Here is a 16,381-nt window from a genome sequence, read left to right as displayed (position 1 = left end):
ACATCATGTCTCGCTCCATCCACCACAGACTGTCCAGGAGTTGGGGGATGCTTTTGTCCAGGTTTGGGACAAAAGGAGACCATCCACCACCTCATCAGGAACATGCCCAGGCGTTGTAGGGAGATCATACAGGCACGTGGAGGCCACACACACTACTGAGCCTCATTTTGACTTGTTTTAAGGACATTACATCAAAGTTGGATCAGCCTGTAGTGTTTTTTTCCACTTTAATTTTGAGTGTTAACTCCAAATCCAGACCTCCATGGGTTGCTAAATTTCATTTCCATTGATAATTTTTGTGTGATTTTGTTGTCAGCACATTCAACTATGTAATGAACAAAGTATTTAATAAGAATATTTCATTCATTCAGATCTAGGATGTCTTGTTTTTGTGTTCCCTTTATTTTTTTGAGCAGTGTATATTGTTGCAAGATGTAAGCTATTCTGAGTAAAAAGTGCCATTTGCTATTGACTAGTGGCGAATTTGTCAAGGCCGATGGTGTTCAAATGGTGCTGCAGTGGTATAGAGCAGGGGTGGCCAACTTTTTGGATCTCAGGGACCACCAAACTCATAATTTTAAATCCAGTGAACCACTAATAAAGCTGGTTGGGGAATTCTGGGAGTTGAAGTCCGCCAGGCTTAAAGTTGCCAAGGTTGGAGACCCCTGGTCTGGATGACAGTCAATATAGTCAGACTTCTGAACTTCCTTTAAACACCAATTTTACAGCTCAGAACTCAAGCTTTTTCAGTTTTAGGAAGGAAGAGGACATGTTCTCGGGATACATACAGCTACCAGGCTTGCCACCGAAGCTGTGCCTGAGTTCCCAGAGAACTGTAAAGTGAAACCCTTAAAAACCTGCCCAGGTCATTGATTCCCCCCCCCCCCACTTGGCCAATAGTTCCTCCACCGAAGTTGTAATCCTGTTGCAGAGGCGGCCGGTCTGCTCCATGGCTGCGAGAATCCTTCCACAGGGCAGGGACCAGAGAAAGAGGGAGGGAAAAGTCATGAAGCAGTTTCTCCAGCCGAACCATCCATGCCTTCTTTGTCGATGCAGGGGTGGGCATTTGGAGAGGATCCCTAACTTGGACCAAGAGGCAGAGCATGTGTACATGTGTGACCAGATCAATCCAGGTGCAGCAGTGGAGCGAGCACTGGGCTGTTCAATGGCGGTGGTGGCAGCGGCACTCTGGAAGAGAGAGCAAAAAAGCAGCAGCAGCAGCAGGTGGGACTTTGCCCACCTATCCAGCAGCTGCGACACGCTGCCCGGGAGCTTTGCACGGTTGTTTTTCTTTATTCCCTCGCCTTGCCCCTCATGGACAACTGCTGGTAAGAGCTGGACTTACCAGCTCTCTCTCTGCCGCTCCGAGCTTGCCTTCTTCCTTGGGGAGTCATCACACCCCCCACCCACTTTGGTGTCCTTTCTTCTCCCTTTTTTTAAGGACTCCATCCCTCCTCTTTTCTTTTCTGCCATTTCCTTATTGGCTTCTGGCCTGCAGGAAAATTCCCCACCCCATTTTCTTGCCGATCAATCATTATTTGGGATTGCAGGATACCATCTCCAGTTCCGTTCTCAGGGGGAGAGAGAGAGACTTTTAGCTTTATGCAAGGAAAGCAGCAGAAGCAGAAGTCTTTCTTTCTCTCCCCCAAACTCCGCCAGAAATGAGTATTTGCCAGCGCAACCTCTTGAAGCAGGATGCCTTGCAGGGTCTCAAAGACTCATTTCTGGCGGAGTTTGGGGGAGAGAAAGACTTTTGCTGCTTTCCTTGCGTGCAGCCAAAAGCAGAAGAAGAAAGAAGTGGAAAGAAGCAGCCCGATGGCCAGGCCAGATCACTAACTCATGTTGTTTGCATTGCAAGCTACACAAGCCCTGTGTTTCCACTGGCCATGTGGCGGCACAGCCTTCTGTTCCTGCACAGATTAATTGCTTTGGGGGGGGTGCTTTGGGGGGGTGCCATTTCTCTGTGGACCACCAGAATTTTCCCACGGACCACCAGTGGGTCACAGCCCACCAGTTGGGGACCACTGGTTTAAAGATTACACCCAAGGCGCTGCTGACTATTGAACAACCTTTGTTTGCTTTTGCCACAGTTGTTATATTTCTAGTTGTAGGTCTTGTATTTTGTTATCTTCTCCAGTTCTTTTCTTCCCTTTACCTTCTTCATTTTTTATTACTTTCTCTATTTTATAATCCCACCAGTTCTTCCTTGTAGGCAAATGATATTTCTTGCATATGTTCTTGTGTGCCAGTGTTGTTATTTTGTCGTGCTGTTGGCTTCCTGTCAATCTGTGTGATCTTCTTACAGCAGCTAACCAGAAGCTTGTTTCTTCAGCTTCTTTGCATCAGTGGCACTTACTATCTTTTGCTGTCTTCTCAATTCTGAGTTTGTATGCATTTGTTCTTAAGGCTTGATCTTGTGTAGTCAGAATTATCTCCTCAATCTCTGTCTTTTCCTGCTCTTAACCCTTGCCAGTTCTTGTTATCTTTTTTCCCTGCTATTTTTAATGTACTGGCCGTGTAATGCTTTATCTTCACAAGAAAGACCAATTTTTTTTCATTTGGTCTTTCTTGTAGGCCAGGCTGGTATCTCCACTAGTCAGTAAGTCTTCTTGGTATACAGGTAGTTCTCAACTTGCAATCACAATTGAGCCCAAAACTTCTGTTGCTAACCAAAACAGTTGTTAAATAAGCTTTCGACTTTTCTTGCCACAATGACAAACAGTAGTGGTGGTAATAAATCTTCTTGAAATATTTCTCTCCTGATATTTACCTCTCCTAGTCTCTCAGCATTGACCTGCAACCATGTCTTTCATTGTTCTATCAGTCTTTCCACAATGCTTCTGATGTTTCTACTGACTCCTGTTATTTCTAGGCACTTGATTATCCAATCATGTGATAGAAAATCAAGTACCTTTCTGTAGTTAATCCATGCAACATTCAAGTTGGTCTTTCTTCTCTTGCAGTTTTCTAAAATCATCTTGTCTATTAGGAGTTGATCTTTTCTTCCTCTGCGGTTTGAGTGGTTTTCTTTCTCCTCAGGTGGAAAGAGCTTGGGCCGCATCAGCTACTACATCAGTTAGTAATTTGAAAATTGTTGGTGGCCTATAGTTGCCTGGTACTGCCCCTATAATTGGCCTATAGTTGCCTGGTACTGCCCTTTTTGCTAGATCTTTCATTATCAGGTAGGTTTTGCCACATTAGCATTCTTCAAATTTACCACCTTGGGGTATGTTGTTAAACTACTTGGCAATGAGCGGGTGTAGACCAGTCAGATATTTCAACCAAAAACCATGAAGTTCATCTTTACCTGGTGCTTGATCTTCCTTACTTTTTTCTCTACCATTTCCGCTAAAGTTCTCATTTCAACTTTTTTTATTCTTATCCACAAAGTTTAAGCAAACTGTGTCTTTGTTGTATTTCTTTGGGTTATCTCATTTCTGTGTCCAGAACTGCACTGCTTCTTTGCTAGGTACTGAATTATTCACAGCAGTCTCTCCATTATTGAATTGGTAGAAATGTTTCTGATTGGATTGAAACTGAAGATTCTACTTATATGGTTTGCAATTTGTGCTTCTTGGCTATAGCTATTATTTGCTGTCTTGTTATTTCCAATGCTTCCTTATTTCTAAGTAGTATTTCTTGATTAGGTATTTTTTGGTATTCTTGTTCTTCAGCTTTTCATTCATCTGTTCTAGGTTGCTTGATCTCAGCTTGCTGATCTTGTTTTCCAGTCTGATGTTCCATTTTGGTGATGCACTGTTTGGCTTTTTTCTTCTTTGTTGATTTTGCATCCCAGGTATTCAGTTGTAGCTACAGTTGTGCTGTATATTAGTTGGTTTGTTTCTTGCAGTAAGATAGTGCTTATATTTGATATTGCAATACTAGCATATTGTAATGCTTGTGCTAGCTGCTTCTTTGGAATAAGCTTCAATGCAGGCAACCATATTCTGAAGTTTTTGCGCTGTTGAAGATGCTCAGTTATTCTTTGTTTCAATTCTTCTACTTCTTTAGTTAGAGGATTTTGTTCTTTCTGGGGCAGAGAGGCTACTTGGTTTCCAAATGAAAACAATTCTATATCTCTGCTGGATTCTTCTACTGCCAACTTCACTTGCTTTGGCTCTACAGTCTGAGTTACTTCTGGCAAGGCTTTGATTTGTTTGCTCTGGGTAGACCTTCCAATTCTGCTTCTGTGACTACTTTATTTCATATTATAAATTGACTTTGATCTACTAACCTCTGTTCTGTTATTTCTGATTCTGTATGTTGTTCTTTCTAGAACTGATGCATTAGTTTCAAATACGCTTTTCCTATTGGACTTGATCTGTAATAACAGATCATGATTTATTTTCAATCACTATTTGTGTCTGGTAAACACCTTTTCTTCCAGTAGTTCTGCAGCTACTGACTCAGCCAACAGTCCTGAGTCCAGTAGCTCATTTTTCACCAGATGTCCAGGAACTCCACATCTAGCATGGTCCCTGTTAAGCCAGGTGACAATCATATGGGTTCCTTAAATTTACATTTCACCATATTTTTTAATGGGAGACAGTGTTTGTTTGACTTCTCTGATGATACCTGTCCAGTGGAGTTGAACCTCTGGAATACCTCTCACCTTCCTCAGAGCACACAAGCCCCACAATCTCATCAGGATAGTTTCTAACTGGGGATTATTATTAATAACAATTTGGTTCATTGCAGAAAGCCAGATGTTCAGACTGGATTTTGCATTTTTGTCTACCTACTGAGTCCTTTCCAAGGACCTGGGATAGGCAGATATGAATATCTGATGGTGTTACAAATATCATTGCAAGATGTAAGCTGTTTTAAGTAAAGCTACCTTTCCAATTAACTGATGGTGACTTTGTCAATCCTGCATGATTACCCAGAAATTTTCATGGTTGAGCTTCTAAAACAGGTGAAAGGAGTCAAAAAGTATGTTTTGTACAGTTTGCAGTTTCTTGTTTTGCAAATGATCTTGAAGATTATTGACCTTATTTTCCATGTACTTCATATTTATTGATTTAAGCAATTGCTTGTCAGAAGTGATGAAATAGATCCTGAAAGAGGTTTCAGAACTTTTAGCTGATGGAAAACCTCTTGGAATAAAACCACTGTAGATCTCCTCTCCTCAGAAGAAGATAAAACTGGTATTTTCTTGTACACATATTTAAATCAAATTAGTGAAGTATAATAAATATATTGGAGTGTCAAGTTTAATAAAGTATTGATCCTGTAACATAGAATTTAATGTAGATTAAGGAGCACAGCAGAAGAGAAAGATATATCCTTTCATGCCAACTTGCCTACCTTTTCTCCTTCAGAAATTCACCATTTTGTTTCCTGTTCATTTGTTTCATTCTTGTGATTCTGAAATTTTGAAGGTGTCAAAGATATTTTTAAATTTCAAAGATGTAGAAACTCTTATTTTTGTGTTGTTTTTCTGGTCATTTTTACTTACAGGTTTGCTTCTTTGTTTTGTTTTCTGCTGAAGTTTGTCCATTGTTGGATCTGTAAAACTTTTATTCTGAAAAAGCAAAATTGTTCTAATCTCTCACTTTTTTTCTTCCTGGGGTACTGCTAAGAACCTGAACTTATTGCAAGAATATGCAAAATTGTTTTCAGACAAAAATGCAACCGCATCATAAGCATTCAAATCACTAATGCAAAGTTGTATCTTACTCTTCATTGCCCTTTAGGTGACATTAATTGAAAGGCTCTTTTTTTTGTTCTCAAATTAACAAAGGGCTCATTGTTGATGGAGGGAGAACACTAAATTTGCCCAGAAATATCTGTTAGGTCTGGTTAGGTTCATTCTGTTCTGTTAGTCTGTTCTGTTAATTCTGTTAGGTTAGTTCACTTGCTCAGTAAACTCCTTTCTTGGAAACTGGCAGCCTTATATTCCTGTTACAGTAACCTCTGCTTTTTTCAACAGGAAGCAATAAGTAATCACTGAATCACGCATAATGGGCAATCAGCAATTCTCTGATCACCCTTGCAATCAACAGCTATGCATAAAAAGATATTTTCAGTCCTCACTGCCTCACAATTATCCAGAATATATAGCTTTTTAGTTCTCTTTTATTACTTGTCTCTTTCACTTAAGTTATTTAATAATAAAAGAGAGGCAGAAACTTATTTGAATGGTTTTTAGACCAATCAAGATTTACATGCTTCACTGGAAACAGCCTTTTGGTTGAGATGAAAGAACTCAATGTTCAGATTTATTATTCTATGTTTATTTTTTAAGCCATAACAGTCAGGTCAGGGAAAGACTTGGAAAATGTCTGTGTAAAAAAAATCCTCATTCAGAAAAAGAACAGGCATTTAAAGGGAAAAGAAACCTTCTATTCCCTACATTATTAGTTTCTTTTAATTCTACCTTGAACCTGATTTTGTGCTGTCTAAGATCTATATTAACCAAGTTCCCTGTGCTCATATTGATTGTGGTGGTGGTTAATGTGAATAATAACCCCAACATTGATTTGGTTCTTAGTCCTTTGTCATGAAGCTGCCAAATTCCTACTTCCTACCCATATTTTCAAGATTAGGGGCTTTCCTTTATTGCTGACTTCTATGTATAAATGAATGAAAATGGCCTAAGAAATCCCTTCCAGATTTTAATCTCTTTCTTTGCTTTGACCATGGAGATGGCCTAATACCGCATTTACTACAGTCCCTGATTAATTCCCTTTTTTATATTTCATGGATTTTAAAAAAATGAAAAGAAAAAAAAGTGATGTAATTTATTCTATCATTTAACTTAGCAGAAGAAAAGTAGCAGAACTCTTGTTAACTTCGCCTGGTTTCTTTAAACAAAAGAGGGAGCTATCATTTCACTGCTCCATTAGTGAACTCATTAATAATGTCTATGGAGGGGTATTCCTGGTATAATGCATAGTAGGCAATTAGAGTGGAAACTCTTGCTACAAAAGAGTAGCAAGCAAAGTGGATAGGACAGCTTCAGCAAGTATAAGCCATAAAACACTACTTTTAATACATAGAAAAACCTATCAGAGGTTGCCTTTATTGAGCTGGGAGGATGACATGCCCTTGAAAAATATTTACTGGCTTACACTAATGCTGGAGCAAATAGTGGGCTAGTGAGGGTTAAGAAAAAAACCACCACCACCCCCAATATAGAAGAAAATGGCACATCTCTTCCATATTTTCCCAATAAATTACATGGACATGGCCATGCAGTTATGGAACCTGATCTTAGTTTAAGGAAATATTACATTTATAATCTTATCACAAAGTACTCATCAGAGATAGTCAGAAAGTTAAGTTCCCCTTTTCTATTATAAAAAAATAAAATAAAATGCCAAGACTCAATAAGTCCACAAACCTTGAGAGTTCAGCACATGGATTGATCTGTCTTCGCTTCCTCTTCCTGATTCACCTGTAAGCTAACTACCTCAAAGTAAGCTCAGGGATAAAGAACTCTACACCTTTATATAAGATCTTGTATTTCCATAATCAGTTAGATGCATGGATGTACATCTACAAGTAAATAATAAAACTGCTTTGAATCCTGCCTTGCTTTTCTCTTGATTTTGAATAAGCAAACATCTTTTGAATAAGCAAATACAAAGGATCTTTTATTCAGAATTGGTACTTTCCCCTTTTCAATTAGTAGAATAGCAGAAATGTTCAGCCCAGTAATGGAGAGTAGATGAAAAAATGACATTGCAAGGGCAATTGTTAGATGGCAACAAATAAATTCATTAACTCTAATTTCTGGCACCATCTAATGGATGTTTAGATTCTTTTCAGCAGCCAGACATGTTGGTTTCTCCTGCTTCCTTGCTCCAGTTCACTGCTTTTTCAGCCTCTAATCACATGAATTCAGGAAAAAATGATTTTGCTAACATTTTCATTTTTCAAATAGAAAACAAGTTTTCTTCCATTATAAGGAAATTTCCTCCACAATACTCCATCCCTATTGGCCACTGTGAATTATTTCCTTCTTGGAAAGAAAGGAGAAAAGAAGGCAAACAAGAGCTCATAGCAAGTTATTTAGTGCTTAGATTCTGTGTGGATCAAGCTTGATATTCTTCTAGAAAATTCAGTGAGAGAAAAAAATGAAATAACTAGTTCATTGCAAGGAAATTTTGATATGAATTCATCACATATAATGTATTTCCACAACATTATTGACAAGAAATATAGAAATTGCTGTGAAAGAAACAAACTGATTCAGAAGAATGGCACACAAGAGGAAGGAAGGAAGGAAGGAAGGAAGGAAGGAAGGAAGGAAGGAAGGAAGGAAGGAAGGAAGGAAGGAAGGAAGGAAGGAAGGAAGGAAGGAAGGAAGGAAGGAAGGAAGGAAAGACTATATACAGCAAGTGCAAATTCAAATGGATAGAACAAATTTAAATGCTCACTTGTCCTTGGTGAGGATACAAACCAACCACTAGTATAAGTTCCAAATGTATATTTTAAGACTATATTATATATTTTAATATTAAACATGAAAATTGATGCTATTATGTTATATATTTTGCTAGACACCATCATACTGATAAATATTAAATTTTAAAAATTAAATTATTCACATAAATAAGTTTATATCAAGTAATTTTAATGTCAAGGAATAGAACAACTTTTTAAAAATCTTTTTTGTTTCCTATAAAACAAACTCTCAATTCTTTATGTAATTCATTGCTAACATATCAAATATCCTTTCAAAAATTAATCATGCATGCCATATCATAGCATAACCATTACAGTTTATAATCACTAGTACAGAATGGGAAAGATAAGCGTTCAGAGGCCTCAAATTAGCTTTCCAATCTTCTGAAGGGCTCAGAAAAACATTTAGCAAGGTGGTAACATCATCCTAAGAAAAGGCAACATGCTTTGCAGAAATTTTAAGGATGAGAATGGGAATGGGAAACTTTTGGAGAGCAGTTTCCATTGTCCAATACAAAATGGCCCTAAATCACAATGTTTGCCTTTCAATTCCATTCTCTGCTATTAATTGGGGGAGGGGGGAATACACTGCCAAATTTGATAATCAGGGATGAAATTTCAAAGCAATATACCAGGATTCAGAACACAGCATTCTTAGCAATTTATTTTACTAAATAATCTAATAGTTTTATATTAGCATAGCTACTTACTTTATTAATCCTACAAATGTTAGCTCAGAAATAATTCCTATTAACTTGAATGTATTGCCTAGGAAGTATTTATAGGATTTCAATACAATATGTAACTTCACTATTTTTAAGAGAAATATATGAAATATGCCACAGTATGCCTCCCAATAAAACATTCAAAATGTCTCATGCAACTATAATTTCCTTGATTCCAGCAACTACAAAATCTTTCATAAACTCTCAATGGTTTCAATGGGCCTTAAATAGTGCTACTTCCGCTAATTACACAATATAAAACCACTAAGAAGTGAATTTAGGTATCACATTTCCATTTGGAGAGCACTTTTGGGTCTATATTTAAGCCCCTTAAAAACAAGTTAATGTTTTTTTCCAAATTGACATACAGGATCATAGTTTATATGCACATTCATGTTTTTCTGCATAATTTACTCCAAAATAGGGATTAATCTCATCTTAAAGAACATTTCTGATTAGCATGGCAGCCTTTCATTTAAATTCCCAAATCTACTGCATTTATTAATTTGAAAGTTGAACAAGACAATGGCCATACTCCATCTTGTCATTCTTCTAAATAAGCCATTTTAGTGTTTCAATTCCCAACCAATTCTCCAATCATATATTAATAGTTCCCTAGGTGTTTGAAAGGGAGAAAAAGGCAATGTATATCTTTATAATGTAAATGAACACAGATAAACACATGTATTTATAATTGGGAATTTTCAAGAATTCAGAAAAATCCTAAAACACAAATGAAAATTGGAAATTTGCACAATCCAAATTCTTATAGTAAAAAAAATATAATTTTGGACCAAATTCTATTTCTTAAAATAGTAATTCACTAGCTGACAATGTATAAGAAATGAAACAACACTAACCTTGGAAAAATGGAGTGTCCCTGGTTATGAAGCTGGATAACATTCTAATGTAATTAATATTAACAGAGATTTCAAATGTAATTAAATGCCTACTAAACCCACTCATTCTAATATATATCAACATAATTCATCTTCTAATATAGGTCAGGTTAAAAGAAATTCAAGCTGCAAAAAGTAGCATAAATACTATCCTATGATCAAAGCAATATGCCTCTTTATTACAACGCACATCTTAAGCATCTTCCACTGTTATATCTATTGATATGTGTAGTATGTGTTTTTCTGTCAGACAGATGTATACACTACACATGCAATTCTTTCAAGTGTATTTTTGCATCTTGCAAGCCATGTCCCTCCACCCTATAACCCAGTCTCTTTACAATTTCATCTCAAATACATACTGATAGGTCTAAAAATAGTCAATATACATTTCATTTACATCTGATCATATACAATTAACCTAAAATCTATCCAGGTTTTTATTCAACTTTTATTGCATCTACATGATCAATATTTCTAAAAACCAGTTTCTTTCCAGCCTCATTTACCCAGACCTATTTCATTTCATTAATGCTTTTTCAAAGGGAAACAATATATTTTTCACCTTTTCTTTTGGCTTACTTCCATTTTCTCTATCTCCAAAGAGACATTTAACAGGAACATTTCTCAGCATGCTCTATTTCAGAACAATATTTTAAGACTGCTCTAGCCAACAGCCATAACACAACACACCTTCTATCTTAGATACATGACCTGGCCACCTCAGAATGAGATGGTGATTGTGCTGTTCATAGAAAAACACAGCCGTAAGCACAAAAAGTAGCCACAGTACCTGGCCAAATGTCGTTTGTGTCCTTTATCTCCTCCCCCCCCCCCCACACACACACCAATGCTCCTACTAGCACAATGAAAACAAACTCATTTGGAGAAAAAGAAAAGGATTTGCAGCAGTTACGTGATGTCCCCAAGCCAACGCCTAGCCAGATCGGGGGAGGGGTGGAAATATCGCGCAAGTCCTGCGGGGAGGTGGTTTGCTGCCAGCTCATTCTGCATGTTTCAAGGGATAAAACTGAGCATTTCCCGCCCCAGCATCGAATAAGCCAACAGTAAGAGGTAATATCAATCAATAATATTCAACGGTGCTTACACTGAATTATAACGAGTGCCATTCCCAAGGAGGAAAAATGTATACATAAGCTACATATGTGTAAGGATCCAACTAGTGTGTGTGAAAAATAAGTGTTGACCATTGCCTCCTCCCTGACTCCTGTTTTCCTTTATGCTAAAGGGGGGGGGGGGGGTGTTGTCTACCGGGGACCACTGTATTAACCATTCTCAGCCATTAAATCCATTAATCCATACAGTGCAGATAAAGCCACCGATTTTTAAAACACAAAATTATGGTGTAGCAGAAAGGATGGAAGAGGGGAGGGAGAATGGTCCAGAGTTGCTCTTGAAGCTGATGAGTGGCAGAAGCGGGAGGGAGGTTAGGATTAGAATTCCAGCCTGAACCTACCTACCTACATACTTACCTATCTATCAATCCATCCCCCCCCCTTCCTCCCTCCATCCATGAGTAACTGCTGCAGCTGGTATCGCAAACCGGATGCTTTTCTGCAAAATTTGCTAGATTATCATCTCGCATCCCTAGCATCAACCAGACACCCAATGAACGACACCTCCTGCATTCCAACACACAACGGTGGTAAAGATGCGTTCTTAGTTCCCGGTCGTAATCCTCCCAGCCTCCCATGCATTCGACCGGCTCCAGTTTGCACACAGCTACAGCTCCTCCTTACTTAATGGTGGCCAGCAGAGAAAATTCGCCGCATTCTCCCAGTTCGCCTCTCCTCTCCAGATATCACCTTTAACAGTCGGATTGATTTGTTTCCCAGGAAATCGAGATCAGTTTTGCTTGGAATTTTTCTATCTCAACTATCAGGACTGTGGCGGGTTTATTTTGTTATGGCTCACCAAAACAAATTTTAAAACCTACCCACTCACCCGTTACCAGTATACAGCTATGCAGCTCTCCCGCTGAGGGTACGTGTTGAAAAGAGCGGCAGGCGTCAGCTCTTCTGGGTAAATAATTCGCTGTATCGAAACCGGTCTGCCTCTGGATGTTCATATGTGAATGTGTGCGCGCGTGTGCAAAAAAAGCGAAATATGGAGAAGCGCAGCCCTGGGTTTGCAGGCAGTCTCCGCCTCACCCTCCTTTCTCCTTCCTCCCGGCTAACCACCTCCTCTAGCTACCGAGAAAAGGTGGTAAATCGGCTTATTAAATCCTGGACCCAGTCAAAACTATTTGTGGAAACTCCAGGAGCGACCAGAAGCAAAGCGACCTGTACTGCCACCACCGCCTGTGTTGGCCAAGCGGCTGCCAATATTTTATGCTAAATATATCGGGCATATTCACTCTCTGTGTAATTATTTCCATTTGCAATAAAACTGGCATTACACGGCCAAGTCCCCTTCAATCTCCTTAAAGCCTGATGCTAGTTGCTGGTGGATCAGAAGGAACATAACCAATTGCCTGATAAATCCATAAACGAGGGGAAATGTAGTCTCAAAACGTTTATCTGCATAAAGCAAACCAGATTATCTCTTGAATCTCAACAGCTTATCCTAGAAGTAGCCCCAGTTCCTGGGCGCCATTCTTCATCTCAATCGCTCTGCCCCTCCCTGAATTCGCGGCCATTTACTTGCCTGAAAAATTAGCAGCTCCGTTTTTGCTGGCTTCCCTCATGTTCATCAAAAAGCAACAGGGCCCAGAAATCGGTAGTGCCCACCTTTTGGCATCAGGAAAGTTGATTTGCTGCCAGCTTCTCCTACTGCTATCTAAACCTTGGGGTTGGTGCGCTTGTATCCACAAGCATGGAACTGGGTGACAGGATCAAGAAACCAGTTCCGCTCTTCCCACCGCGCGTTATCGCGGCGGATGCTCAACACTGCCACTAGGGGCATGCGAGGCTTCCTTCCCAAATTGCTGGTGCGCCTCAGGGGGTGGGATGGAGTGGAGTGGGAGCGTGAGGCCTGTGTTTCCTTCCACCGAGAAATTCCTATACCCAAATGACTGACGCCAACAATACATAAACAAGTGGCCCTTTTGCCCTGTGGATGGATCTGATTTTACCAGCCTTTGTCCTCAAGTCAAACCACAGTAATTTCGATGCCTCCCATCTCAACTCGTTCCTGGTTCCGGTGAAACAAACGCCGTGTATTATTGCACCTGCTGGGAAGAGTTGGGGCTGCGCACCTGAAAATGACGTCTCCTTCCTTGTAGCACCAGCTTCAGGGTGTTATAGTAAAAGGAGAGGAGCTCGTTTACCCCGCAAAAACAGAAGTAACAGGTTTTTGTGCGTTCACAAGGTGAACGTGAGGAGTGCTGGTCGCCATTAAACGAGGAAGCAGTAACTAACAAATCAAATTTTGTATCTTAACCATATCTCATAGTAGGGGAGTATTGTGGGGACTCGGTTCGTGGTTATTAAATATATGTGTTGGGAAGCGCTACTACCCACGTTCATTTGGACAAGGGATAATTGATTCTTCTGTACCTTTAAGAAGCGAAATGGATTCTATTCCTCTACCAAAAGCAGCACGATAGCATTCTGCCAATTTTCAATGCCAGGCGCTCAGCTTGTTAGATTCAGGTCTGTTGTTACCTACGGTTCTGCCACGTCAGAGAGGTAGGTCATGTGGGCTCTCCGTAGAGCTAGTTCAGACAGAGCAGAAGAGGGTAGGGCTTACCTGTTAATAGGCTTTTGGATTGCTTTCCAAATGAGCAGAGAAGAGGGGGTGGAAATCTCTGAAATGTTGTAGATTGCCTTTAGCTTATGTGAAGATTTTCACCGATTTAGTAAACATACAAACCAAACAGAAATCAGTTACATTTTTTCACATCTCAAAATTGTTTGCTATGAACCCGTTGCATCTCTCTCCTTTTTTCCTCATGATCCATTTTGTTTGCATTATGCTATGCATCATCTAGACTAGAGGCTGTTTTATTTCCCGGTGGAATGGCTGCCTTTAGGCCATTCTTACTTTGTAGGAGGCAGGGCTTGCAAGGATGTTGGATTTTTCATCAGATTGCCAATTCCCTCCCTTGTTCCTACTCCTTTGAAAGATGGACTTTGAAAGATGGAAAGATTCAGAAGGCTCTTATAGAGTTGAACATTATGCCCTATCTCACAAGATAAAACTGTGAGAGGGATCTAGGTCTCCTTATTGATCACCATTTAAATAGCAGATTGTTGCAGCTGCCAAAAAACCCAATGCAGTCCTGAAAAGGACTGGAAACGTGTAAAATTGTTTCCACCTTCTACAGGGGAAACAAGTATGGGAAATGGCAACTTCATGTCTATACCGAATAAGGCTCAAATATATTACAAGGTAACATTTGAATAGATATGCTATATTTCAGCAGTCACCAACTGGTGGGCCACGGCCCATGAGAAAATTTTGGTGAGCCGCAGAAAAATCTCACCCCCAGAGCACCATGTAAATTAAAGGCAATTAATCCAGGCTGCGCAGAAGCACAAGGCTGCGCCACCCACATGGCCCACGGGAACCCTCCCCACCCACTCACTCCTTACTGGGCAAACTTGCCTGCTAAATTGCTATTTTTCCTTTTTCCGACCATCAGGTGTTCTGCTGTGGTGGGAGATTTAGATTAGCTAGGAAACAGGAAATGGTTGGATTTCTTGCTTTCTAGCTAGTTTTTAGATCTTCGGCTATGCTTTTAAGCACAGCCAAATCTCCCTTAGGACTGAAGGTTCTATTATTCAGTGCAGACTCATGGCAAGCAAATTTGAGAGACTGAGCTAGCCGATGGCAGATAGATAGATCACTCAATGATTCTGTGAGCAACTCAATCTGCCTGCCTGCTTTGCCTGATTTTGGGTAAAAGTTGCTCTTTTTTATAAAAATTCAATATTTACATACATGGTGTGTTGTGAGTTAATTTTGTGAGTTTGCTTGCAAGCAAATTTTATGTGACAGACTGAGCTAGCTGATAGCAGATAGATAGATCACTGAATGAATCTGTGATTCTGTGAGCAGCTCAATCTGCCTGCCTGCTTTGCCTGATTTTGGGTAAAAGTTGCTCTTTTTTAAATAAAAATATTAATATTTATATACAAATTAATAATATTTACATACAAGCCATGCCCAGCCAGTCACATGACCACCAAGCCACACCCACAAATTAGGCCACTCCCACAGAACCAGTTAGTGGTCCCTGGGATTTAAAATTATGAGTTTGGTGGTCCCTGAGGTCCAAAAGGTTGGCGACCTCTGCTATATTTAACTGAAGCCAGCATAGGTTTCTCACAAATAAAATCCCAGCTACCTTATTTCTGATATGGATTTAGTTTTGTAAGAGATGATACTAGTCTTTAAATACCTGGAAAGCTATTACTTTGAAGATAGACTGTAATTATAGATATTGCTTGCTTAAAGATGCTAATTGGGATGGAAACTCTATTGTAAGCAAAACAGTCATAAATTTAAAAAGTATGCCACTTAGAAAGGCAGGTCTGGCAGTCCCAGTTGCCAGCAATAAGTGAGGACTATGCAGGTCAAGGAAGGACCTCATAAGACTGCAATGTGCAACTTCTAACAAGATGGCTTCCCCATTAATTTTGCTTGTTGGAAGCTGGTAAAGAAGATTGCAATTGTAATCACTTGACTCTGGGATCAGCAATGTCATAATAAGCTGAGTTGCTAAATATCTGGTGGCAATTATGTAAGCACAATGACATTATCCAGCACCATTATAAGTTCAAATAATTGCTGAATGTCGTTAAATGAGGATCAACTATTTTCTCTGTTACCAGAGTGCAGGATCAGAAGCAGTGGTTTAACTTTAAGGGAACAAGGTTCAGGCCAGGCCAAAGTAGAAAATTCTTGACCAGAGGAACTGTCATTCAGTGGATACACTGCCCTCCCACCCCCCGTCCTTTTGTAAATGTCCAATGAGGTTCAATCTAGGTATTTTGGTAATAGTCCTAAAGTTTGGTGGGCTTTCACATTCCATTCTCACGCTTCGGTCCTTGGGTCTGCCAGACTCTTTCCTGGGCTGGCACCTCTGATTCCTCTCATCCTGTCCTCTCCCCCCTCCCTAGATCCTATTACTTCTCCCTTCCCCATTCTATGGCAGGATGGAAGACTTGATACTCTGCCCCTCAGGAATAAAGTGGTTTGTTCTTGAAACAAAAAGAAAACAAGATAAATGTTTAGTGTTTATAAGATTGCCAGTGGGGTTTGTCAGGGTACTTGTGGAATTTGTGGAGGAGTCTTGGGGCTCAAACATGCTGAGCATCAACCCATTCAGTTTCAGAAGGGGAAATCCTTCCATGATATCAAGTATTGTAATTTTCCTCT

General features: G+C 39.6%; 1 protein-coding gene across 6 annotated transcripts in view; it reads right to left on the bottom strand.

Moving 5' to 3' along the window:
- The window catches only part of PCDH1 (protocadherin 1), a 291,570-nt gene extending 277,884 nt beyond the window's left edge, over positions 1 to 13,686 (bottom strand). For 2 of the 6 annotated variants that reach the window (XM_087960970.1, XM_087960973.1), the window contains exon 1: positions 13,555 to 13,686. Coding sequence is in view for 4 of the 6 variants with exons in the window: in XM_087960967.1 (XP_087817093.1) it covers positions 12,002 to 12,125 (124 nt within the window). In the remaining 2 variants the exon portion in view is untranslated. Of the gene's footprint in view, positions 1 to 12,001; positions 12,954 to 13,554 lie in introns of those variants that run through there. The other 4 variants (XM_087960967.1, XM_087960971.1, XM_087960968.1 and 1 more) reach the window with 3 other exon arrangements.
- Positions 13,687 to 16,381: the final 2,695 nt, after the last annotated feature.

The sequence above is a fragment of the Notechis scutatus genome, chromosome 3 (assembly GCF_049901735.1).
Source record: "Notechis scutatus isolate UNSWTSFEM ecotype Mainland chromosome 3, rNotScu1.2, whole genome shotgun sequence".
Classification (NCBI taxonomy): Eukaryota; Metazoa; Chordata; class Lepidosauria; order Squamata; family Elapidae; genus Notechis; species Notechis scutatus.
The sequence above is the reverse complement of the archived record's forward strand: the minus strand, read 5'-3'. Positions and strand labels throughout refer to the sequence as shown.